The sequence below is a fragment of the Pagrus major genome, chromosome 5 (assembly GCF_040436345.1).
Source record: "Pagrus major chromosome 5, Pma_NU_1.0".
In the NCBI taxonomy this organism is placed as follows: domain Eukaryota; kingdom Metazoa; phylum Chordata; class Actinopteri; order Spariformes; family Sparidae; genus Pagrus; species Pagrus major.
Window position 1 is genome coordinate 39,864,761 of NC_133219.1, and position 25,042 is coordinate 39,889,802.

General features: G+C 40.6%; 4 protein-coding genes across 5 annotated transcripts; 1 reads left to right on the forward strand and 3 right to left on the reverse strand.

Annotated features, from left to right (window-relative positions):
* Window positions 1-226: 226 nt before the first annotated feature.
* On the reverse strand, window positions 227-9,303 carry hps4 (HPS4 biogenesis of lysosomal organelles complex 3 subunit 2). Of its 2 annotated transcripts, none has more exons than XM_073467165.1 (12): window positions 8,974-9,303; window positions 7,759-7,849; window positions 7,189-7,332; window positions 6,942-7,049; window positions 5,903-6,019; window positions 5,361-5,455; window positions 5,190-5,262; window positions 4,332-4,450; window positions 2,854-3,484; window positions 2,213-2,339; window positions 1,829-1,940; window positions 227-1,547 (listed from the first exon to the last, which is right to left on the reverse strand). In XM_073467165.1, exons 1-12 carry the CDS (start codon window positions 9,003-9,005, stop codon window positions 1,376-1,378), a joined length of 1,821 nt encoding a protein of 606 aa, XP_073323266.1. In that variant the 5' UTR covers window positions 9,006-9,303; the 3' UTR covers window positions 227-1,375. The 2 variants fall into 2 exon arrangements, with proteins under 2 accessions (XP_073323266.1, XP_073323265.1); XM_073467164.1 differs by having other exon boundaries at window positions 2,854-3,499; window positions 8,974-9,221.
* A 1,629-nt stretch (window positions 9,304-10,932) lies between these two features.
* On the reverse strand, window positions 10,933-15,464 carry LOC140996698 (uncharacterized). Its single transcript, XM_073467167.1, has 7 exons — window positions 15,195-15,464; window positions 13,941-14,115; window positions 13,785-13,855; window positions 13,528-13,701; window positions 12,557-12,654; window positions 12,413-12,484; window positions 10,933-12,326 (listed from the first exon to the last, which is right to left on the reverse strand). Exons 1-7 carry the CDS (start codon window positions 15,208-15,210, stop codon window positions 12,183-12,185), a joined length of 750 nt encoding a protein of 249 aa, XP_073323268.1. The 5' UTR covers window positions 15,211-15,464; the 3' UTR covers window positions 10,933-12,182.
* Window positions 15,465-16,858: 1,394 nt separating this feature from the next.
* On the reverse strand, window positions 16,859-19,211 carry cox6a1 (cytochrome c oxidase subunit 6A1). Its single transcript, XM_073467268.1, has 3 exons — window positions 19,094-19,211; window positions 17,275-17,417; window positions 16,859-17,172 (listed from the first exon to the last, which is right to left on the reverse strand). The coding sequence occupies exons 1-3, from the start codon at window positions 19,194-19,196 to the stop codon at window positions 17,083-17,085; spliced, it is 336 nt and encodes a 111-aa protein (XP_073323369.1). The 5' UTR covers window positions 19,197-19,211; the 3' UTR covers window positions 16,859-17,082.
* A 1,760-nt stretch (window positions 19,212-20,971) lies between these two features.
* LOC140996781 (C-type lectin domain family 4 member E-like) lies at window positions 20,972-24,327 on the forward strand. The gene is made up of 8 exons (XM_073467265.1): window positions 20,972-21,030; window positions 21,521-21,604; window positions 21,686-21,769; window positions 22,427-22,513; window positions 22,614-22,664; window positions 22,747-22,886; window positions 22,959-23,074; window positions 24,009-24,327. Exons 1-8 carry the CDS (start codon window positions 20,982-20,984, stop codon window positions 24,160-24,162), a joined length of 765 nt encoding a protein of 254 aa, XP_073323366.1. The 5' UTR covers window positions 20,972-20,981; the 3' UTR covers window positions 24,163-24,327.
* The last annotated feature ends 715 nt before the right edge of the window (window positions 24,328-25,042 follow it).

Sequence of the window (25,042 nt, forward strand, 5' to 3'; positions counted from 1 at the left end):
AATAATCACATTTATGAGCTCGTGTTTGGCTTTTCTAACAGCCTCGCGCACGTCCTTCGGGCTCAGCTGGGACATTTTGGACTGAGAGGCGTTTAAAGGCCGAGCAGCGGAACAATGAGGCGGACTGCAGGGTCACTCACAGGCCGCTGATGGCGCTAATAAAGCCGTGTCGCCCCCGTGGTTTTACACAAGCAGCGAGAAAAGAAGCTCACACAAGACTCAACACTGAGGATCAGTATTCATTTAATTCTCACTAATAATGCTCGACATGACGTCACAGCGCAGCTCATACAAACACTTCTTTAAACAAATGACACGTTCAAGAGAGAGAGAGAGAAAAAAAAACAGTGTTTTGTTACCAAACAGTTGATTTTAAATAAATAAACATGTTTATAAAAAACTATTTCAGATTATTAAAAGTCGTTTGTGTAATAAAACAAACAGAGTTTTGCAGAATGTGCAGCGAGTTTCTGTACAAACTTTATATAAAGTGTTAAATATTTCATCTGGCTTTAAAAAAGTTCCTATTTCATGAATATTTACAAGTAAGAGGAATAATTATGTTTACTGCACTGAGATGACGAACAAAACCACTGTGACAAAAATGTGTTCGAGTTCTGACTTTTCTCACAAATCCTCAGATTAAATGTAGATTTTCATTTGTTTTTGTTTCTCACAGTTTTAAATGTGTTTTTTCTCTCTGAAATGTTTCTGACAGAATTCCAAGATTAAGTTCAGATTTTTGATTTTTTGTTTTTTTTTGTTTTTTTTGTTTCTCGCAGTTCTTAGATTACTTTTTTAAAATTGTGATTTTTCTCTCAGAATTCTGAAATTTAGAATTATTTTTTTAAATTTTCATTTTCATTTTTTTCTCTCATAATTTTGAGATTAAATTCAGAATTTAGATTTTTTTTGTCTCACAATTCTTAAATTACTTTTTTTTAATGTTTTTTTTATGTCTGAATTTTGTAGTTTTTAGTTGTTTTCTGACTTTAATTCTTAGAAAAAGTCAGAACACAAATACATTTTTCACAGCGGCTGTAATGATCTCCTGTAGAGATGTGACCGAACAGAAAATATCTTTAAAGCGAGATCACAAAATGTGCACCAAAGTGTGTGAAGAGGAGCTTAATACTGTAAAACTGTAAAACTGTAGCTGTAGATACAAACCAGTGTTTTAGTACAACAGAAACTTACTCTACAAAACTTAACAAGCCTCCTTCTCTCTCATAGCAAACTTTACAATATCAAAAGTTCTGCGTCCATAGTTCAGCACACGTGACCATCATACGATACAATATTCTCACATCTCCTCTGTTTGGTTTTACTCACAGGACAGTTCTTCATATTTTAACCTCCTCGTGACGCCGTCCTGTCAGAGCAGGTTGACGCCGTGCTTCAGCAGTCTGTGTCGGGCCTTCCCGGGCAGCGAGAAGGCGCTGTCCTGGTGGTTAGGGATGCCCGAGTTCCTGAACGATCCCCCGTGCTGCTGGAAGTAAGTCTCCTGAGCCACACTGCGGGTTCCATACACAGCAGCTCCGGCACTCCTGCAGGGACATTTACATTTCAAGCATGCAGATTAATGCCACGCAACACAGAGAGCCGAGTGACAGTGGAGACATAAAACAAGTTTCCTTTTTCTGTGAATGTGAGCTGCTGCAGTGTTGTGGAGGAAGAGCAGGGATTGGTGGGATGTGATGATAAGCATGATGACCTGACAGATCCAACCCCCACCCCCGACTTCTACTAGAAGAGCCGTGAAAGACAAGAAACCCCCCCCCCCCCCCGCCCCCTCAAACCACCTCCACCACGTCACTGCCGTACTGACCTGATAATAGCCTCCTGCAGAGTTTCAGTGTTACAGAAATGCGAGTGAAGAAGTGATGTGGCTCTGACAAAAGGACGCTCCAGGGCTCCCCCTGGTCGACCAGACAGGTTGGCTGCAGAGACACACAATGAGAAGATACTCACATTAACCTGGACGGACATGTCTGCTGCACAAAGGAATCCTGATCACAGCCTCGCTAATTAGCCGTTAGCTCATGCAAAGACAAATATAAACCAAACACACCCCCCTCCCCTCCTCTGTGCCCAGGTAGAGATGTTGGGCTGAGAGCTTAAACTCACTCACACAAGTGGAAACTAGAAGAGACAGAAATAAAGTAAAGAGTCGATGAGAGTGAAGGGATGAGAGAGTCGACGGGAGCCTCACCCGTCAGCGTGCTCTGGATGCAGTCAAAATGGGCGAAGATGTAAGGTCCTGGAGCGCTCGGGGCTCCTGGAGAGACGGTCCTCAGATGGGCCTCCAGTCCATTGAGAGAGGCCAGGCTGCTGTGATACTGGAGAACAAACCACAGAGGAAGAGCCGCTATTAACATCTGTCCTGAGTGAGTTCACTGCTCTGTCTGCAAATAAACTCGTCCATCACCGGGACAAACACACAGAAATATCTTCATGTAGAACGTGTGCTGAATTTACAAGAAGGCCCAAATAATGAAGAATTTCTCAGAGACAGCGTTTCACAAAGATTATAAAGTTTCTCCAACTCAACAACTCACTAAATTGAGCTTTTTTTAAATGGAGTCTGGTGACTTTCTCCAGAAGTAGCCTATATTGGTTACTGTTGGCTGGTTCAGCCATGCTGCCACAAACTGACACTTTCTACAAGGAAACAAACAACTTACTGTTTTGATTTAATGCTGAATTTACAAGAAGGAGACAATGAGTTAGAATTTATCATAAATAAGTTTCACTAAGTTTGTTAAGTTTCTCCTCATGAAACAACTCTTAAAATCAGGTGATTTGTTAAGGGAGTCTGGTGACTTGTGAGTTATTAACCGGGTTGTTTCTCACCACTTCCTCCATAGAAGCTGTGTCGCTCAGGAAGTGAGGCTCCACCAGCAGAGCCAGGACCAGGCCTTTGACCCGGTGCAGGTACAGCGTCATGGGGATCAGTGGACTCTCCTCCGGGTCGTCAAAAGCCCCACAGTGAGGAGGAGGAGGAGAACGAGGAGGGTCCGGAGCGCTCCTGCAGCCATCTTCCTTCCTGTCATGTGATTCATCATCTGCAGCCTCCCTGAAGTCGAACACTTCACAGGCCGCGTCTCCGTCTCCTCCACCGTTCACCTGGCAGCTTTCTTCAAACGCCGAGGCGTCCGTCTGACTGTCTCCTCCGTTGCTGTGAAAGCTGTGATAATACGACGGCTCCTCCAGCGCCTCGTCCTCAGCTTCATTGGAGTGTTTTCCGTTTGAGAAAGGAGGCTGAAGCGGCTGCGCTGGGGGGGGAAGTGGATCAGCGGCGCCCTGAGATGGAACCGGGCTGAACACGGAGCTGTCTGACAGCTGAGGGCTGATGGACTCCTGCTGGGGGGACTGAAGGGAGCCGCGATCGGACGGATCCGAATCAGTGGAGGGCATGTCTGATAACGTCCTCGACAGGCGGGTCTTCCTCGGGGGAGTGTCTTTTTGTGGAGTAGACTCAGAACTGGAGGGCAGAAAACTGTTTGAGACACGACACCAACAACTTTATTCACTTTGAGAGGAAAAACCCTACAGAAGGTTTTCTGTTGGAGGTGGGAATAATAATGTGTCTGAATGTTAATAAAAAATGTGCAGCTGCCTCATACTTTGAGGTATTTTAAAGGAAAAGTTCACCCCAAAAATGAAAATTCTGTCATTATATGACGGCTGTGAGTTTGAGCTTCACTAATCCTGATTCTTATTGTTTGGGTATTTGGTCATAAACCAAAAAAAAAAGTCAGAGGATCATAAAGTTATTACGATCCATCCTGAAGGGAACATGAATGTCTGAACCACATGTCGTCACAATCCATCACAAAGTTGTTGAGATATTTTAGCTGATTGACTTTTTATTTAACCTTAATTTACACAATTTCATTCTCAAGAGAGACCTGGTATTTCTGCTGCTAGCAGTTATTAATACTACTGTAAAAATAATCACTTTGAGATGATTTTTGACTGTAAAAAGGGACATTAAAGGAACAGACAAGTCAGGTGAAGTCTCGTAGTCCACAGAACATTTCTGGAGCTTCACAGTAAAACAGAGTTGCAGCGTTCTGCTGAACAACTGAAGCAGCTGGAGATGATTTAAACATCAGATGTCTCCATACAGCTCGTCTGGTGTAATCCAGGTCTCCAGAAGCCCCGAGATCACAAACATGACTTTCCATCAGCATGGGGGGAGGAGATAATGACTGAATTGACATTTTTGTGTGAACTGTTCCTTTAAGTGCTGTAAAGGACATTATAAACCTCCTCTGTTAAATACCTTCTATAAACAAAGTCACTAACTCGTAAAGTGAAGACACTACCTGAGGTCTTTGTTGACAGGAGCAGACTGCAGGTACTGAAGTTCAGACAGAGTCAGGAACACGGTCGTGGAGCTCACAGCGCCGCCGAATGGGCTGGAGGAGCCGTGTGCAGCGGGCCGCTGAGCAGAAATCAACGTGAAAACACTGGATCACAACTTTTCTTTGGCTTGATTGTCAAAACACTTTGTAAACTTTGTTTTTAAAGGTGCTACATAAATAAAGTTATTGTATTTTTTTAACATGTCAAATAATAAATTCTCTTTATGTTTACAAATATACCAATTATTGCTGTTTTTCCTGTATTGTATCAAATAAAAACATATTTTACAAAAATATATATAACTAGTATCTTTATTATTTTTTTCAGATACATAGTGTAATCAAACTACATTTTGTAATATGCTCTTGAAGCAAAATGACAATAAATGTATATATATTGTTAAAAATATGTGGACTAAAAAACCTCACATGGCAAACCAACTTTAAAGGTGCATACCGCCACATTCTGTGTGTAAATGCTGCACTTCTTAAGTCAACTAAAGCAATTCGGCTTCGTATTATCAGTTCTATTCATCGGCTGTAATTTTCATTATCTGCTGATAATGTAAGTTTTACTTTATCTGTCCGAGATATATCGTTCATCCCTACTGTTATTGTGTTTTTCTGCTTTTTTCCTTTTGATCTCTCTCTTCTCTTCCTTTGTAATTGCTTTAGCTGGCTGTGTTTATATCTATTTGTCACGTAATGTATATGTTTTGTCTCGTTATGCTTTAGAGACATTATATTATTCAGTAAATGTGAACATACGCTTGCTTCGTTAAGGCAGTGATGAGTTCAGTGTTCTTCATCGTGTCTTACCTTGGTGTACGTTTCGCTCTCATGAACCATCACCTTCATCGTGAGCTCCGGACACATCTGTGTGCTCACAACTCTGTGGACAAACGGCAGGAAGGTCAGAACATTTCAAACCCTGTTATCAACAGAAACGTCTCCGCCTGACGGCAGGATGATGTTCAACAGTCAGCTCACCTTCCTCTGAAGAGAATACAGCCTGCCAACACTAGAGGGCAGCGCTGACAGGCCTGAAGAATGAGGGCAGCTTTGAGCAGCAGAAGTGGGTCAACCTGAAGACAGAAGACCAACTATTATCATTCAGCTCATTTTAAAACACACAGACTGAGAGATGATGTATATGATTTATACTACGAGTTTAATCTTCCATAAAGACTTTTCTGACTGTGTGAATATGTTCTTCTTAAGATGTTGTGTGTTGCATCATGTGACAGATTGTTGCACCAACAATGGCACATTGTACCGTTTAATCTCACCTTTTAAGTGGCCAGAAATATTCAGGATTAACCGGTGTTTAGCTGGCAGCTTGTGCACATCTACATTTACTCTGAAGCTACAAATGAATATGCAGAAATCAGCCTCCTGCGTGATTTCACAACAACACAGGACTGCAACAGTCACATCCTGTCTGAGGACATCGACGTGCAGCCGCAGCAGCAGCAGCTTCAGTAAAGACGCTGCAGGTTAAACACAGAAGTGTGACGACAGGTCGGACTCACGTTAGTGGAGTCGATGGTCCTCAGGCAGCTGAAGATGTGATGGAGCTCTGAGGATCCGGACTGCAGGTGTGAGAGGTACTGAGCCCAGCGAGCGGCCAGAGCCTCCTGACTGTTGAGCTGCAGAGAAACAAGAAGTTACAAGTCTTCTAAAGTCTTATGTTTAAATATGTAAATTAAGAATTGTCAAGTTTAAAAAAGCACATTGGATGAAGTCAGGTTTAAACTCCAGTTCATGTTGTTGACATATTAGAGTCAAAAGTTTTTCTACAGAGGAAATTTTAGATTTCTCTTTTAATCACTTTATAAATCCCAAAATACTGTCGACATCTATATATAAAAAAAAAAATCAAATTTTACATTTTCGTTTAGAGCTGCAACGATTAATCGTTTAGTTAATGGAAAGAAAATGAGTTGCTTAATTGTTTCAGTCTTTTTCATCAATATTATCAAACATTTGCTGCTTCCAGCCTCTTAAATGTGAGAATTTCCTTTGTTTCTTGTGTTAATCATGTTTGTTCTGGAGATTTTATGGATTAATCAATAAACCGTGTAAATGACTGATAATGAAAATAATATTTTAGATTAAAAAATAGGATAATATTTTTTCAGCATGAAACTAATTTGCATTGGATTCCAGAACAAAGAATGAACATCAAGTAAAATCAGGTTAAAAAAAGTTTTTACATCAAAACTCCATACATGAGAAAATACTGAAAAATCTATTTTCTTCATGTTTTTATAAATAAACTGTTTTATAAATCAGGCTGTGAATGACACATGGACAGATCCGCCTGTACAAACCTTCAGATTATAGAGAAGAATAAAGAGTTTGGTGTCTGAACGAGCTGCTGGATCGTAAAATTAAATTTTTAGACAGAAAATTGTTTTAACTCCTCGACATCACCATGAAACGTCCCCAGCTGATTTCTAATTTTAAGACTTTTATTTTTATTTTTTGTAATACAAGTGACGTGCAAATATTTTGCTTCACACTTGGTCTGTACGCACCATCAGACTACCAGACAAATGAAGTCCTCACCTGGTAGCTCTGTCGGACAGAACCGTTGTAGAAGCAGAAGAGATTTATCAGCTGATCCAGGAGATCACAGACGCTGACGGTGGGGACTTCAGCTGAGCAGCCGAGAGCCTGAGAGGGACAACAGAAACATAAAAATAGTAGAAACATATCCTCTGAATAACTAACAGAGACTCGTATTCAGGGGACCACAAAGCCAGAACCACCCTGAGAAGCTGCAGCTGGACCACCTGGTGGTGCGCTCGCTCACCCAGAAGAAGTCGTCCTTCATGCGGATGGCGAACTTGTGGCGGCGCAGCCTCAGTATTCGCACCGGAGAGAAGGAAAGTTCAGAGACACAGCGGCAGACGCCGGCGAGCTGACCACAGAGCAGCTCCTGTCTGTCCAGAGGGGTCTGACACACACACACACACACACACACACACACACACACACACACACACACACAGTGAAGGTACTGCAGGTCGCTGACAATAAATACATACGTTTTTAAATTTAAACTCTATAAATAACTTTAAAGTTTACATTATACATGTGTTTGGATGGATTATGGATCTTCACTGCATTGCTGTGCGGCCATTTTAACATAAATATAAAATAAAAATAATGTTACTTTGTAGTCACGATCTTTAGTCTTCGTTACTTTCGTCTTTATCTTAAGTTTCTTCTTATTAAAACAACATACGGACGACATGAGACTGCTTTTACACACAGAGCCTGCTGAGCAATACCAACAACAGTAAAACAATTTAATTATTATCATTATTGTTAATTATTATTTTATTCATCGTAACCAAACGTGTCATTTTGAGAGTCAGACCTCTTCAGGGTAGAAGTAGCAGATCCCCTCTCTCGTCGGGTCGCCTTCTCCTTTGACTTTGGATCCATCGTAGAGGAAGAAATAAGTGCACCTGCAGAACAAACACACAGAGAAACTGATCAATCTGCTTCTAATGGTCAAAGAGCAAACGCAGCTGCTGTCGCAGGCTGCAGAGTCGTGTGTTTGGTGCAGATCAGGGAGGCACGATACGGATTTCTTTCAGCCGATACGATAACCGATAATCACCTGACTCTCACGGCCGATACCGATAAAAAACTCATAAATGCTTTTTTATGCAAGAAAGTGTAAAACGTAGTGAGCAGAGACGGTTTGTTTGATATTCCACAGCTGTGATAAGACTCCTGCTGATGAGCACGACATCAGCGTGTTTGTTCTTCTTCTTCTTCTGTTTTTATTGGCCGACCAGAAAACACCTGTAAAGGTGTGAACCATCACCTGTTGAGTCAACAAAAACTATTTGTCTTCGTATCGTCAGCCAACAGAATCTCACCCTCGACTCGCGTGTCAAACGTCGAGCTCAGTCTCACTTCTTTTATTTGTTTAGTCTTTTATTTCCTGTTAATGATGTTGAAAGAGTGACTCGTGTTTATTACCTGGATTATTGTAACGCAGTGTCGACATGCCTTCAGCAAACTATGACTGCAGCTGCCAGACTTTCACCACGACAGTACGATCGTATCATCATCTCTTAAACTCACCTCCACCGTTTGATTAACTACTTTATTTCTTATTATCTGTGCCTACCTTGGTTTTATTTGTTGACTACAGACTGTATCTTATATTGATTGTTTTATTTTAATTGCCTTTCTGTGTGAAGCACTTTGTAACGGTTGTTTCTTAATGTGCTACATAAATAAAGTTATTATTATTATTATTATTATTATTATTATTCTTTATCTGCCGATAACTGACAATGTAAATTTCCCATTATTGGGCCGATAATCTCTGTGTCAGTTACATATCGTCCCTGATGCAGACTGAAGGCCACAACACAGGAAGTTGCTTCAGTCAGTCAGGTCATTAATAAAGTTGCTGTTGATGCTCCTGCAGCTGATGATCCAGGTGCAGGAGACAGAAATCTGCAGGCTGACTGGACCCTGAAGGCAACACGATTACTTCACGGTGCATCAGTGGAGTCACAGCAGCAGCAGGATCGAGGTTTGACTCTGACTCTTCAGTGTTTCTGGATCTCACCTTCTCACATCCGGCGGCAGCAGCTCAGCCATCACCGACACGAAGCCCAGAAGAAGCGAGAAGTCTCTCAGTCATCGGTTTTTCCTCCAGCAGCTGCAGCTGAACGTGAATCCGACGAAAAGAAGAACTGGAGGTTGTTTTTCTCAGCTGCGGCTCAGAAACAGAAACAGCTGCTGGACGCGGAGCTGCAGCCACAGCGAAGCTTCAACATCTCCACACGGCCGCTTTCTGTCGGTTCGGCTCCGGACGGACTCCGGACGGACTCGGCCTGTCAGGAACCACCTGAGGAATGCGGGTCAGTCACACGCAGCGCGAGTCATGTGAAAGTACGGCGAGCGCACAGGGACAAACTAGTGCGTCACGTAAAAACCGCTCAAACACAAAGTTACTGAAAGTTAAAGTAGCGCTGACTCAGTGTGTTTTAAATAAGTGTAACAGAAGTTAAAGTCATGAAGCGAGTTTATGTTTTTTATTTGTAATTTTAATCTTAAAAAAAAGCTAAATTAATAAAAATAAAAACTAATTCAACAAATGTAGTTAAAAGTTAAATGTAGTGGAGCAGAACCAGAATCAGGAATATTTTTATTGATTCCTTCTAAAATATACATGTGAGAAAAATATAAAATAAAGATAATAAGACATTAAGAGTATGTTAAAACTGTGATATATGACAACTACAGGCGTTTATATGGAGAGAAATAAAACATATGTACAGATATATAGTTGATAATATAACTATAAGTATCATGTAACATATAATGGGGGTACTGTAGTTTACATAAGTAGCCTACAGTACTTGAGTATACAGTAAGTACTTAGTTACTCTCCAACTCTGATAATAAGACAGTGGCTTTCAAAATGACCACAAAGGCCAAATGTAGTTTTAACTGCACTGAAAGAAAGAGTATCCAGTAGCATATAATAATAAAGGGATTTGATGTACTTATGGACGCTCTTGTTAAAACCCTTCTGCTAACCCTAACCCTTTTGGATTACACTGTGATTTAGTGGTAAAGTGAAGGTTCAGTTCAGAGACATTAAATCATGTTTTTAATCAGAATGTGACAAAACATGGAGATCAGCGACGTCATTTCAGATTGTAGGCCGACTAAAGTTTGTCAAAGTACACGGCTCATGTTTAAAACGATACAATATCCTGTAATCGATAGTATCAAAAGTACCTAAAGTAGGATATTAAAAAAAATAAATAAACAGATGTACAGTCAGACTTTCAACCCAGGGCTGCACAGATATTAACACCGTTACAAATGTGTTGATTTGTCTTCAGAGACTCTTTCTGAGCCTTTTAATTCATAAAAAAATAAAAAATAATATTGCAAATAATATTACCTTTATTTCTTTTTGCTCTGTAATAAGTAATAAAGGTTCAAAATAGTTTAATGCAGTTAGAGATATGGCTATAATCCAATATCGAGTTATTTATTGTAAATATGTTGCTTCATATGAGGATTAAATCACGTTTTGTGCTTATTCAACAGCTGTTTGATCTTCAGGGAGTCACGTGTGCTCACAGTGACCCGCTGAGGCCCAGTAACGAGCAGAACTGAGTCCAACATCAGTTTTCACGCTTCAGCCTCTGAAGCTCGTCGATCCGGTTTTCACCGCTCGATTAACGCTGCCTGCAGACACACACCGAGAGCGCGCGCAGCTCTGTCAGCCAATGGCGGCGTTCAAAACTCGATCGATCTGGAATCAGCTGATCGGGAGGGGACAAACGCGGAGGTATCTGATCTATCGTGAGGTCAGGATTCAAGTTCGGGTCCCGGTTCGACGCGAACTCGTCGGAGGGAAAACTGGGCTCGTGAATGAGCCGCTAGCGTGTCCGCCATTTTGACTTTGTACAAAGATCCGATAGAGAACAAACCCGGAAGTGGATTCAGCTCAAATACAAGAACACAGAAGACCATGTTTTATAAAATGTTAATCTTACATGAAATATCAGCTACAAAATCTTTTATTATCTGTTATCGTGACATTTATTCTTTCCATGAGAAACATAAAATGTTGATGTAGCTGCTGAATGTGGAGAAATAAAATAAATAAATACAACACGAGAATAGAAAAATAAAAACAATGTACAAAAAATAACAAAAAAAACATAAAAGCAAATTGATTTAAATGATTTTAGTTAATAATCAGAATGAGATGAAATATTTATCATCAGGTGTGATTGTAAAATTAATTTGAAGCTGTTTTCTTCTTTCTGTGCAGATAAATGGAACAGAACTGATCAGATTAAGATTTGAAACAACAAAAAAACCATTATTAAAATAAGGATGAACCGATTTCATGTTCTGTTGGGATTTAAAGGGCGACATAATCTACCACAGTGTAAATTTACAGGTATCCTAGTCCCATAACTTATACAAAAAATACTGTATGTATCCTGTGCTGGTGGCAGAAATCTGCCTCACGTTACCTGTGATTACAAGTGTTTCATGGGGTTTGTCCAGTGTGTCCAACTCATACAGACAAGGCAACCAAAAAGTGGTCTTAACAGGCCAAATAAGTTACCTGACCTCACTTTCTGAAGACCAGACTCCATTAAAAAATCCTCTAAAATAAGCAATAAGGGACGATCGCTGCAGTCGAGGCCTGTCAGAGCCTCAGCAGGGAAAATATTAAGTGTCTGCTGGTTTCCGTCAAACCTCGGCCTGTCAGTGACTGCAAGGATCTGAAACCAGATATGAAATTTAATGACTTTCTTTATGTCGACTTGTCCGATTACTGTCTCCTAAAGCTGTGAGTATGAATACAAGACGAACAGTTCCTTAAGTTGTCATCACTACTTCTCTGATGTGGTTTTAAGGAACCTCAGACTGAAGACAGATGTTTGATTCATTCAGTTTAAATCAGAGTTCAGAGCCAACAGAAGTAAAAGTGCACCAGTGGGCTGTAACTCATGTGATAGAGGAATCCTCCTGAGGCAGAGGGGCGACCCTGCAGCTCCACAGCAGCTCCACAGCAGCTTCATGACCTTCCTGCTCTGAACCCTCAGTTAGAGGCGTCTCGCTGAGACAATGACAGGAATTAAATAACCAAAGACTCAAATACCATCACAGTCTGAAGACTGCACTTAATACTGTCTGTGCTGTCGCACGGAGCAAATCTACAACGATGAGAAATTGTCTGACACGTTGAACATTTGTGTAATATAAAAAAAAAACATTAGCATTTTTATCACTTGGTCACATGAGCTGTTTATCTAATAATAAGATTTCTTTCTCCAACTTCTTCATTTTTAGCGCTCTGAATGCCATCTGTTGGTCTCGGTTCTCCATCTCCTTTCGGAGGTAGCTGCAGTAAAGAGCTCTCAGGTCGTCTGTCTGCCTCTGCAAAACAAGTCGAACAACACATGTGCTTACATTGTTCTCAAACTAATCATGATCGTAACATACATCTGACACATACGCCTCACCTCTATATGTTTGCCACCGGATGTAGCATACGCTGAGTTGGCCCTCTCCTGGATGCTGCTGCTGTTCAAATCCTACAAATAAAAGTTCAGATGTTAAGTATTCACAGACAAACGCCTCAAAGATACATGTTTAGAAGAACTTACCCCTTCGAAATGAGAGTCACTGACGTCTGTCTCGTCACTGCTCAGGCTCTCTGGTTCAGTCTTTGTTACAGGCAGGAGGAGGACAGGATGACCTGAGACTGAAGGAGTGAAGCCCAACATTGAATTAGATTATGACAAATTCATTTTAAATCAGAGAGAAGAATTCAGACCTGGTATTAACATCCGTCCAATCTCACTTTGCCGCTGTGTTTGCAAATAAACACGTAAATCACTGGGACAGATATATTTTTTACATTTGCCGAATTGACAAGAAGGCCCAAACAGTTAAAAAAATGTTGTATGCAGTGTTTAATAAAGTTTATAAAGTTTCTCTTGACTCCACAACTCATAAAATTAAGCTTTTTTTCCAATGGAGTCTGGGATCTTTCTCCACAGGCGACAAAGAAGTGGCCTATATTTGTTACCGTTTACTTGTATTTTCATAAATTGAGTGTAAATGGTGAAATCAGTGTAAACAGTGTGTTCAAACAGCTGCTAAATGTTGGCAGGTCAGACTTTAGCACTTTAGACACAGAAGCAGACAGGCTGGTGCAGCCATGCTGCCACAAACTGACACTTTTTACAAGGAAACACACAACTTACTGTTTTCATTTAATGCTGAATTTACAAGAAGGAGACAATGATTCAGAGTCTGTTTTAAATGAGTTTCACAAAGTTTGTTAAGTTTCTCCTCATGAAACAACTCTTAAAATCACCACATTTGTTCAGGGAGCCTGGTGATGTTATGGTTACTAGTTGTAGTTGTTGTGGCTTCTTCTTCGTGTCTCACAGAGGACGTCACATGAGTAGATGGTCCTTAAGTGTGACCCAAGACACACATGCACACACACGGCTAAGAGAATGTGGTCACATGAGGTCCAGACCACCTCTGATGTGGTCTGAGAGATCAGATCTCACATAGGAACATTCACACCTGTACTATGGCGGCTGCTGAGATGAAGTACACCTACTACTAATGAAAGAGCTGTCAGATCCAGTCAGAGGCTCGATACAGGCCCCTCCAGGCAGGACCTCCACCCTCAGCTTGCTGTCTTTGTGCTGCAGCACGTCCTCCTCTGCAGAGGTCAGTGACGGGGTTGCAGACCCTCCTTCGGTCCTCAACACCCCGGCCCTTCTTCTTTTTGCTGTATGAGGATACATTTGAGCTGTTAAACACTCACCTGGACAATTCATCACTGATAATATAGCTTTACAGACACGTGGTTACCTGTTTGCACTATATTTTTGTGTTTGACTTTCACCTGCTGCCACGACCTCTTGTAGCCGCTGTCCGACACACTGGGAGGTGATGAGGCAGAACACGTGTCAAAAGGTTAAAGTCAAAAATATTAAGACCGAATAACATTTTAAATTAAACTCTTACGTGTTTATTTTATCGGCGATCCTCTGCCAGGCCTCCTCTCTCAGTTTGGAGGCGCTGGTCGTGTTGGACTTGGCCGTCAGAATCTCTCTCTCCTCTTCGTACAACTTCAGGATGAGTTCCTGCTCTTTGGGGCTGAAGAAATGTGCCCGCTCATTTTTTCTCATCATCTGGAAATCTATAAAAAAAAAATAATAAAACATAAAAGTAAATCACTTATTCATGAATGAGTCCAAAGTGTAGTGTGTTGTGTGTAGTGTGTAGTGTGTAGTGTGTTGTGTGTAGTGTGTAGTGTGTTGTGTGTAGTGTGTAGTGTGTAGTGTGTTGTGTGTAGTGTGTAGTGTGTTGTGTGTAGTGTGTAGTGTGTTGTGTGTAGTGTGTTGTGTGTAGTGTGTAGTGTGTTGTGTGTAGTGTGTAGTGTGTAGTGTGTTGTGTGTAGTGTGTAGTGTGTTGTGTGTAGTGTGTAGTGTGTAGTGTGTTGTGTGTAGTGTGTTGTGTGTAGTGTGTAGTGTGTTGTGTGTAGTGTGTAGTGTGTTGTGTGTAGTGTGTTGTGTGTAGTGTGTAGTGTGTTGTGTGTTGTGTGTAGTGTGTAGTGTGTTGTGTGTAGTGTGTTGTGTGTAGTGTGTAGTGTGTAGTGTGTTGTGTGTTGTGTGTAGTGTGTAGTGTGTTGTGTGTAGTGTGTTGTGTGTAGTGTGTTGTGTGTTGTGTGTAGTGTGTAGTGTGTTGTGTGTAGTGTGTAGTGTGTTGTGTGTAGTGTGTAGTGTGTAGTGTGTTGTGTGTAGTGTGTAGTGTGTTGTGTGTAGTGTGTAGTGTGTTGTGTGTAGTGTGTTGTGTGTAGTGTGTAGTGTGTTGTGTGTAGTGTGTAGTGTGTTGTGTGTAGTGTGTTGTGTGTAGTGTGTTGTGTGTAGTGTGTAGTGTGTTGTGTGTAGTGTGTTGTGTGTTGTGTGTAGTGTGTTGTGTGTTGTGTGTAGTGTGTAGTGTGTTGTGTGTAGTGTGTTGTGTGTAGTGTGTAGTGTGTAGTGTGTAGTGTGTTGTGTGTAGTGTGTAGTGTGTTGTGTGTTGTGTGTAGTGTGTAGTGTGTTGTGTGTAGTGTGTAGTGTGTAGTGTGTAGTGTGTTGTGTGTAGTGTGTAGTGTGTAGTGTGTTGTGTGTAGTGTGTTGTGTGTTGTGTGTAGTGTGTAGTGTGTTGTGTGTAGTGTGTAGTGTGTTGTGTGTAGTGTGTAGTGTGTTGTGTGTAGTGTGTAGTGGATCTGCTCACCTCTGTCTGGGTTCATCCTGCTATCGGAGCTCGACTGATCTCCCCTTGATGTGGACGCGGGGACGCGCAGTTATCCGAGATGTTTCAATGCAAGATTTAATAATCAGATCGGAACCTTCCGGACGTGAGACGGAACAGACCCGGGATTTAATCGATGCGACGGTTAAATCCGACCCGCGTCAGGTGATCAATAGCTGCGTGCGCTGCGGGAACAGGCGGGAGAGAACCGGCTCAGAGAAGCCGGATATCAGCGAGCTTTGTTAACCCAGGATTTTCTAATTCGGCTTATGGCGCGTTCACGTGAAGGAGGTGGAGTCGGGAACAAAGAGTCACGTGGTGCAGACATCAAACACTCCGATATTAACCATTGTTGAGACACGAAGGTGTAATAACTCAGATTATACAGACAGACACGTTAACAGGAGCCATGTTGGTGTGAGCAGTGAAGGAGAACAGCTGATGCTCGCACTTTCATTTAAATCCCTCAAAAATAAACAACATGTGGTGAAAGTGTCAGGAAGGAATAAAGTGCCTCTACACTCATTCAGCTTCTGTTATAAAGATAAAGACAGTCTGTGGTCTCACACTGAGGTGAACTGTCCCTGTTATTGTAATGTGGAAATACATGGAGACGAGTCAAATATATCTGCCTGTTAGAGTTTAAATGTGAGGTTCTTCCTTTATAAAGGATATTTAGAGAGTTATACCCACTGATGTGACTCCAGTGTGTTTGGTGGTTGTCATCTTCAGGTGAATTCACTGTTCTCAGATTTATAGCTTCATTTTTCAGACTCTGAAAGAAAACATTAAAATCAAAATTGCAAAAAAAAGCACATACATATAAAAAGCAAATTATGTGGCATCAATGTACTCTGTTTACTTTGATGGCACCCTGCTTCTTCTCAGCAGCGTCTCCTACAACTTAAAAACTTGTTTTCTTAGTGCACAAAGTGGCCAGCATCCATGCAGCTGTTAAATAAATACTGTATGTACGAATTGTTACTTGGAATCAGCCGATACACAAAGTCCAGGTATCAGAATTGATACTGGGAAGGTAAGACATGATACTGGAACATTTCTGATTCAAATAAATTGAATAAAGTTCTGTAGAGCTGCAGATGTCCCGGCCAACAAATCTCTGTTCTCCAGATGGAGGAGACGACGTTTGTTTGGTACAGACCCCAACAAATATCACATACTTAAGACTTCAATAGTTTTATTTTCAATGAAAATGTAAAAAATGTGATGCAAAAATGATGGTTCCCACGAATCACAGATTTTATGGCAGCTGCAATATCTGTCAAAATAATCTCATTGGTTTGTTTTTTAACCATGTTCTTCATTCACACTGGTAGTAAGAACTCACTAGTTGTATTTTGTCCCACCTGAACAGGTAAAAAAAATAAATAAATAAACAAGTATGTTGTTATTTAAAACATTAAAGATGTTTGTGTATAATTTGACAGTGTGGCAGTGACTCAGCATGCACGGTACCAGGAGCCTCAAACTGAAGCAGCTGAATGGAACTCAGCCATCAATATTTATTATTTAAACCTAAACTTTTACTGTTTTGACCCGTTTGAAAAGCTTCTTCCTTTAAATACTCTGAAGGTGAAAAACCTCAAACACTTCATGTCAACACACAGAAGACATAAACCGTGAACTGAGGTATTAATAGTTACTTTATTAATGTTAATTCAGTTTAAACGGACATTTTGTTTTATGGTCCAGAGCGAATAAACAGTTGGTTCAGGTGCCCCGTGTCGAGAGCACAGAGGTAAACAAACGCAACAAGAATGGAGAGTAAACTGTGAATGAGGAGTGGTCCAGTAACAGATGCTGAGGGAGGACTGGTCCCGGTGCCAGTTAGGAGGTCTGGAGGGAGGGTTTACTCATCGTGACCCTCGTAGCCGTCAGGAAGGGCGTTTGCATGTGGGTTGTGGAAAAGAGAATGGTTGCCATCACCCCAAGGGAAACGCTGTGGGAGTTACAAAGTAAGACAACACATGAGTGAGTCAAAACGTGGCCTTTAGAACAGTCATTTTTGAATGTGAATTATTTATGCAGCTTAAAGTCGGACCTTGCTGCGAATGCGAAGGTGGCTGTAAGGGACAAACTCCGGCTGCTCGTGGCTGTGACTCTGCTCCTTCAGGTACATGTTCAACATGCACACTGCAACACCGGGCAGGGCCACCACGAAGGAGAGGATCTTCCATGTTCGGGCTGGAAAAGGAGACAATAATGATGAGTTTAACAAACAAGGATTTATGTTTAAGACTGTTGAGAATTCAATGATTATTTAGAGGTAAAACGCTCCTTTGGGACACGTTTATTTACTTTATTCCGTATCTGCACTGACATGGTTTGACATGAGGAAATGCCAGCCAACATAAATGTTAGTTCAGGGATATTGTTCTATGAAATTCTACAAACAGGAGACGAGTTTGCAGATTCAAACACCGTAACAAGACTTGGTGTCTTTTGAAGACAAGTTTTATTAATAATTTTGTATGAGTTTACATCAATTATCCTGACATCTTTCAAAGTCCCCATCATACTGTTTGGCAAGATATATTTTGTCTCTGTTGTTGTCTTCATAGTTGCAGTGTGGTCATTCGCTTGAGTTAGTTAAGCAATGTACTGCATTTGTAGTTTTTTGATGTAGTTATCATTTTGTTGTGGACGGCCCTTGAAGTGGATTTATAAACCTGAGTTAGCTTATGAAGGACTGACTGTCAGGATGATAAAAAACAGTCTTGAGGTTGAGAGCTTCCTGATTCAATCTTTCACCTCGCAGTTATGGCCGACAAAAATATCAACATTTCAAACAAAAATATATTTATCTGCAAAAGACATATCATATATGATGCAAAATGTTTTCACTGTAGATCTTCTTAAAAACATAATCTTGTGATGTTAGAACGGGTTCATCATCAGTTACAGAAACAATTTAGATAAAAATACACAGCAGTGGTGATATTATTTTTCTTTAGCTTTGTGATTGAATAAATGTGCTGATTAGTGATGATCAAAGTCGAAGCAGCTCTGTGATACAGACTTTGTACCCAGTTTACCACAACACCTTAAAAGACCTCTATAAGGTCCCACATAAGTCATATTACGCCACGTTAGCTTGCTGTTAGCTGAGGTGACATTCAACTCAGAGCTTTAAGATCTGCCTTTAAAAGACACATGAGCATCTAACCAGCTGGATATTATTAATTTGATGTTTTCACTGAGTATTAATAACCACATTCACATTTAAGGTGGTCTAATAAACACCTCTCGTCAACATTATCTCTGCTGAGTCGTCTCATTTAAAGCATAAAACTACATACATACGAGTTATATATCTTATTGTACTAGTCTCTTGTATGTACACATTTATTTTGGAAGGGATAACACTGTTTAAGTTTACCATTGCCCCTTTATAAAGTATATATTCATGTGTTTTGGCTGATTCCTTAGCTTTAACTGTTGTTTCTTCCCTCCCTCGTTTGTTTAACTGTGCTGTGTTGTATTTTAAAACCTGAGGAGCTAAAAATACGTGATGTTCGTTGACCTGATGTGACACTTGGTCGTTGCTCTTTAGCTAACAGGACACATTTTTCGTGACATCTACACTTTTGTGCCACACAAATAAATTGTAACTACACAAATACATTTGAGAGCGAGTGTTTTAATGAGCTGACAGGTCGAATAACACAAAGGATTACAGTTAAGGAGCTGATGTTTTGGCTGCTTCTTCTACGTGTTGCCCGCTCAAGGATGTTAAGCTAACCGCTAATGCTAAAAGCTAACGCTAGCGCAGCAAGGTCACGGTGGAAAAAGTAAAAAGTTCACGTAAAACAAACGACATTAAACACAATTACTGACTCAAAGTGGAGCGATACAGTTACCTGCCTGCTCGCCGTGTCCGTGAGCAGCAGCAGAAAGCTGACGCCGGCTCTGGGTCAGAGGAGACCGCAGCAGCGCCTGAGAGAGCCGTCCGAGAGCCGCCATTTTGCTTTTCTGAGAGACGCGGAGACCGGAAGCACTTTGTACGGAGCAGTCACGTGGAGGTCCGACAGCGCCGCTGCTGCACCGAGCGGCGAGACTGAGAACTGCAGGGAGACTCAGAGGAAACACAGGTCAACTCTGGTGTCATTGAGACACTTCAGGGGGTTTTACTTTGAAATGTGGATTATTATTATTATTATATAACAAGACAAGGGAATTAAATGTAAGAATGTAGGTCTGTTTGTAAGAAGAAATTAAGTCACTGCTTAGTTTCAGCAATTACTGATGATTATTGATCAAAAATCTCATTGTGTTAAAGAGGTCATATTACGCTTTCCTTTATTGTGTTATGAAGCATTTTAGTGCCTGTAAAAAGGTCTGCAAAGTGAAAAAGTCCACGCCAAAGGGAGTTACTCTCTCCCACAGAAAACACTGCTCCTGCACCGCCTGAAACGCCTGGTTTGGAGTCGAGCCTTCACTTCCGTAACTTATGTGCGTCACTATCTAACAGGCGTTATATTAATATATAGTTTTATATATTTATTGTCATGAAAAAATACTCCAACTGACAACAATGTTTTGGTACTTAGACCTTCATCAGGTTGTCTAAGATAAGACAAGATAACCTGAGTGTGCAGGAGTTTTGTTTCCTGATGTTGTCAGCCCTCGGTCTTCTCCTTCACACCTGTCGATCTTAAGGTGTGTAAAAGCTGTACTCTGTATATATTTATAATAAAATAATACACTCCAGTCGGTCAGCAGACACAGGTGCTACTGCTCTAGCAGCGTTATTTTAGATCACACTACCTTGCTCGGCATGACCCGCCACACTCCGCCTCTGATTGGCTACATCCTGACTGTTAAGTAATGCGCACGTGCAACTCTCACCAAAGATTGAACAGAGGCGAGATGTCTCACTCTGTGGCTAAAACGGAGCGTTCAAGACACAGTGTGTAAAGGAATGCTGCAGAACTGAATCATGTGAGAAAAATAATGTGTTTTTTGAAAATTAAAGTATGTAAAGCTATTGTACTAGGACCCCCAAATAAAAGCATGAACCTGAAAATCTGCATAATATGACCTCTTTAATATTTTGTGAAAGTACCAATATTGATATCAAGGTATTTGGTCAAAAATATTGTGATTTTTGATTTTGCCCGAACATTTATGAAGCGCTTTAGAGGAGGTTAAGTAGCAGTAGTATTTTTTTAAGTCATCACAGATGATACGATAAATATAAATTGTGTAAACAAAGCCAACAGTATATGTATTAAGTAGTCAAAAATAGTCTTTTGAAAACCAAAATTTTTAAATTTATATTTGCATCATTCCATAATTTAACCCACTGATTAAAGAGTGTTATAGGCTATTAACAGTGAAATACACTGAGTCAAGTTATTTCACTTGTTTTATCTCAGCAATCCAATTTTCCTATTTCTATTCCTATTTTTCCTAATCCTATTCAAGAAACTAAACAGATGTTTCCAGGAGTTGAATTATACTTTATGAATCATATTTCTCCTGCATCTTCTGAGGCAACAGTTCACCATTAGTTTACTTGTTCAGGCCCCTAAAACAAATCTGAATAAAACTATGTGAGAAATGAAAAACACTCTCGTAAACACCTCACATTCTGTTGCAAACTCTCTCTTCCTGTCTGATTATGTGACGGTTGATGATGATGATAAATAATAACTGTATTTAAATTGGCACATTTAAAAAAACAACATTTCCTGTGATTTAACTTCAGAAGCGTTTCTCTTTAAAGGGGAGGATATCTGTGATCTCATGGTCAGAGTCCAACCACAGAAATTCAGATGTATTCTGGTTGATGACGGTAAGTGATAAAAGTTCTCTCTGTTGTTTTAGTTTATTTGTTATTTAAATATATTTTAAATTATTCTAGAAATGTGTAGAAATGTGCATTAATCTGATGTCATGTGTATCTGTAAATGACACCAGTAATCAGACTGTTAAATCATCTTTATCAGTGAAGACAAAGCTTGTATATCATCATTTAAATTTAGTGAGTTATTTAGTAAAATTAGCTGCATTTCTTTGATAATGGATATGCATTATATCTTATATAATGACATAAATCTCTTTTATTTATTGAGCCGTTAATAGTTAACACATTTAGCTTTAGAACAAACAGGACAGATTTAGTTGACCTCTGATTTGCCGCTGCACTCCGAGATTAGCAAAATGAGGATTGACTGAACACTATGAGCTTTTCTTTGACAAATTGCCAATGACAGTTTTATAGTGACAAGTATACATGTTTATTTATTGCATTAAAAAGTCTAAAAAAACAAAATCTCTTTCAGTAATGGACTCTCAGTATCAGCAGTTCAGCTCATCTGATAACAGCTCGGTTCAAGGGGGGCACAGGATGTCTACACAACCAGGAGGTACAACATGTCATTTGAATGTGAGCCAATAATTTCAAAAGTCAACTCAGACATTGAGAAAAAGTCTGTGTGTGTCCGCAGGTATGAAGAGGGCCGTGGCCTACGTCCTCTATACAGTCCTGGTGCTGCTGCTGCTGATCCTGCTGATGGTCACCGGCATTAAATGTACGTTTTTTTAAAGATATAATATTTAAGATTTCTGCAGTAAAATGTCTAAAAACAGCTCGACCTTTGTTTTATATGCTGTTGAGTTGTGTTCTCACATCCAACAATGTTCAAACCAGAGAAATCCACACATTCACTCAAAGTAACGGTGCGTTTCATTTGGTCGCTGTAACTTCCAGGAGATGGTCAGAGTAACGCGAATAAAACTCTCAAATGTTAAGTCGACTGTGAACGTTTGTTCCCAACTCGTCAAAAACTGAAACTTTGGGATTATAGGACGGGTCGGCCGCCATCCCAAACCATCAGTTAAACTAGGCTTGACCTTAATGTAAAGTTTCGACTTATCTGTGGTTTTGCAGAAACATAAACAGAACATAAACAGCCGACAATGGAGGTCACCTCCGCAGATCACTGCTGCAGTCAAGTTGATAAACAGGAGTGAAGATAAATCCACTTTTTAATCCCAAAAGTTAAGAAGTAATCTCTGAGCTCTCCTCCCGTCGATCAGAGCAGAATCTGATGTGATCTGGGTGTTTATTGGATCTGCACAGACTCTCTCCTCCAGAGCTGGAAGTTATTTGATAACGCCTATTATCAAATAACTTCATGTCGCTAAATCATTTTTTTTTGTCTCATCATATGACAATTCTCTCAAAGTCTCCCAGCTGAACAAGGAAATCAGTGACGTCAAAGGTCACCTGGAGAGAATGAGCCATAAAGGAGCAGGTTCATCGTCCACTGCAGGTCAGGAAAAGGTTTTCAGGTCTGGATATGATGATACAGCTGTTTTATTGATGCCCTCTGTAAGGATTTTTCTTTTATCTTCTGGCTTTTCAAACTAAAGGTGCTGCACCTGTGGAGAAGGTCCCCTTGCAGAAAATTACCCCAGTTAGAGGTAAACACTGAATAGATCGATGAAATTCAGTGTTTTCTCACCGACCAGTCCTCTTTACTTTTCTTGATCCTCCCCCCTCCAGGACCATGTAGGGAAGGATGGGTGTCTTTCCAGAGGAGCTGCTACATGCTGTCAGTCGCTACTCTCACCTGGAGTCAAGCTGAGGAGAAGTGCCGGGCACCCGGAGGACACCTGGTGGTTCTGAACAGCGTGGAGGAACTGGTGAGGTTCAGTTTACACGTGAGTGTGTGAAAAGACTTAAAAAATAACACGCTGCTGTTGTTTCATTTCTAGGACTTCATTTCAAAAATAGTTGAAATCCCGCGCAACTACTGGATTGGACTTGTGGAGCGAGAACATGAGGGACACTGGAGCTGGGTGGATGGAACCGACTTCAACTCAACCCCAACGTAAGACAGATATCATGCTGTAATAAATGACGACATCACAGAGAAATGTTTCTGATTGTTTTAATATGTTACACTATATATATATAGTGGGCCGCTGAAACTTCACATGTGGTCGTGAGGCCTTCTTGATTTTAAACGTACTACAAGGAGTTTTTAACTTCTTATGATAAAGGCTTAATTTCATACTGGTGTCTGTATGTGAGCTACATAAGCAAATGAGACCATCAGCGAGAGGTAAGGGCTGACAATGTTTGTCAGCGAGCTTTATTTTGAAAGTCTGATGTTGATGTTGACTGTGGAGCCCTTCACGTGTGAGACTGACTCAAAGCTGGGTCGGTAGATTTATAGTTTGAAGTTTACACAGCTGTGCTTAAAAATATAGAGACAGTATAAAAACATGTTGCGCACTCACTAGTAGGTTCATGATCTGTAGACAGGCGGTGGTCATGCTGATTTCGTCCACAGGAGGCGCCAGAATCAACACAATATGACAGCTCCTTGTTGCTGCTTTAAAAAATATATGTCAGCCTATATCTCAGCAAATCATTCCTGCCTGTGAAGAAAGCTACTTGAAATGCTTATTTTTTAAAGTTTAGACTGTTATTTAAGATATAATCCTGAACAGAAGCTAAAGCATCAGGGAGAAGAGCCGTTTTTCAAAATGTAGCATGTTAATCATTTATGATTGTTAAAAACAAAACAAAACAACAAACCTGAGAACTGACGCTACATTTACTGGAATAAATCTGATCAAAATGCATTTAAATATCTGGTTTTGCACAAACTTTCTGAAGTTGTTGCTTTTGCTGTTAATTTCACAGGTTTGTAAGTTTTTTCTTTATCATTTGTTATGATATGAAATATTCATAGAAGTAGAAAAGAGAAACATATAAAATATAGATATAAATTGTTCCTCGTCTCTGCTTGTGTTCAGTTACTGGGATGAAGGTCAGCCTGACAACTGGGACTACAGAGAGAACGGAGAGGACTGCGGGCAGATTCACGGATCCCAACAACGCATACGCAAGATGTGGAACGATGCAGACTGTCACCTGACGTACCGGTTCATCTGTGAAATCAAGTCCTGATGAGAGACAGTGAACGTCTCAGAGCTCCTGAACCCACGAGACTGAGCCGACGTGTCGGAAAGAAGATGGAAATTATGTTTCTGAAATCAGTTCTTCTGTAATTAACTTCCATACAGAAAGTGTGTGAGGCTTTTGTTTGACAATAAAACTTTGATTATAATGACACATATTCTCACTTATTGATTCCCTGCAGCGAGCCCTGGGGAGGTGAGCGTTACCTGCATGTGTATCTCAGCTGTAAAGGCTCGCATACACAGTCAGTTTATTGTGTTTACAGGTGTGCAGGAGGAAATATCCATCGACAAGAGAAAAGAGAGCTCCCGCATACACTGATTTGCTAATCAAACCCTCCTGTCCACACCAGAGTGATGACAGGAAGTTGAAACTAAAAAAACAGTGACAAATGCCTTCATCATTTTATCCTCTCAGACATTTGTGTGAAAAGTTGCATAGTAATTATCGCATGAATTCTTGAATGATGCCCAAAAATGTGTTTTATGAGTTAAAAATGAGTTTTTAATCATTTCCCTGGCTGAGACTGTCTCTCAGGTGACCGTGTGAATAAAGCTGAAGGCTGAGAGGTGGTCCGGTCTGACCAGCTGCCAGCGGTCGACCCGTCCGTCCTGATTATGCAACTTGAATGTATAGAGATTGTATAACACACAGAGTTAAAGATATACACTCTGACGCACATACTGGACACTTGTACATGTGTGTGGTGTGTTACATATAGTAAATCTTTAGATTTAACACCAGAACACTCAGCCTGAGTCGTCCTGTGCAGTGGAAAGTGGTGAGAACTGCTGCAGGTGCCGGCTGTTTAAACAGCTGTTTTAAACTCAACTTTATTTAAAGAAGGAAAATGCAAACTGAGTGAGTA

Coding starts and splice junctions, on each gene's coding strand:
- hps4 (XM_073467164.1), bottom strand. CDS start 9,005: ATGGCTGAGCTGCTGCCGCCGGATGTGAGAAG. Junction 1,941..2,212: donor CATCCAGAGCACGCTGACGG/GTGAGGCTCCCG, acceptor GTGTCTCTGCAG/CCAACCTGTCTGGTCGACCA. Junction 1,548..1,828: donor CTGCAGGAGGCTATTATCAG/GTCAGTACGGCA, acceptor ATGTCCCTGCAG/GAGTGCCGGAGCTGCTGTGT.
- LOC140996698 (XM_073467167.1), bottom strand. Junction 13,702..13,784: donor CAAAAATATAGTGCAAACAG/GTAACCACGTGT, acceptor ATCCTCATACAG/CAAAAAGAAGAAGGGCCGGG. Junction 12,485..12,556: donor GTGACTCTCATTTCGAAGGG/GTAAGTTCTTCT, acceptor TTTTATTTGTAG/GATTTGAACAGCAGCAGCAT.
- cox6a1 (XM_073467268.1), bottom strand. CDS start 19,196: ATGGCGGCTCTCGGACGGCTCTCTCAGGCGCTGCTGCGGTCTCCTCTG. Junction 17,418..19,093: donor CGGACACGGCGAGCAGGCAG/GTAACTGTATCG, acceptor CTCCTTTTCCAG/CCCGAACATGGAAGATCCTC. Junction 17,173..17,274: donor ACCTTCGCATTCGCAGCAAG/GTCCGACTTTAA, acceptor TAACTCCCACAG/CGTTTCCCTTGGGGTGATGG.
- LOC140996781 (XM_073467265.1), top strand. CDS start 20,982: ATGGTCAGAGTCCAACCACAGAAATTCAGATGTATTCTGGTTGATGAC. Junction 21,031..21,520: donor ATGTATTCTGGTTGATGACG/GTAAGTGATAAA, acceptor AATCTCTTTCAG/TAATGGACTCTCAGTATCAG. Junction 22,514..22,613: donor AGGTTCATCGTCCACTGCAG/GTCAGGAAAAGG, acceptor TTCAAACTAAAG/GTGCTGCACCTGTGGAGAAG.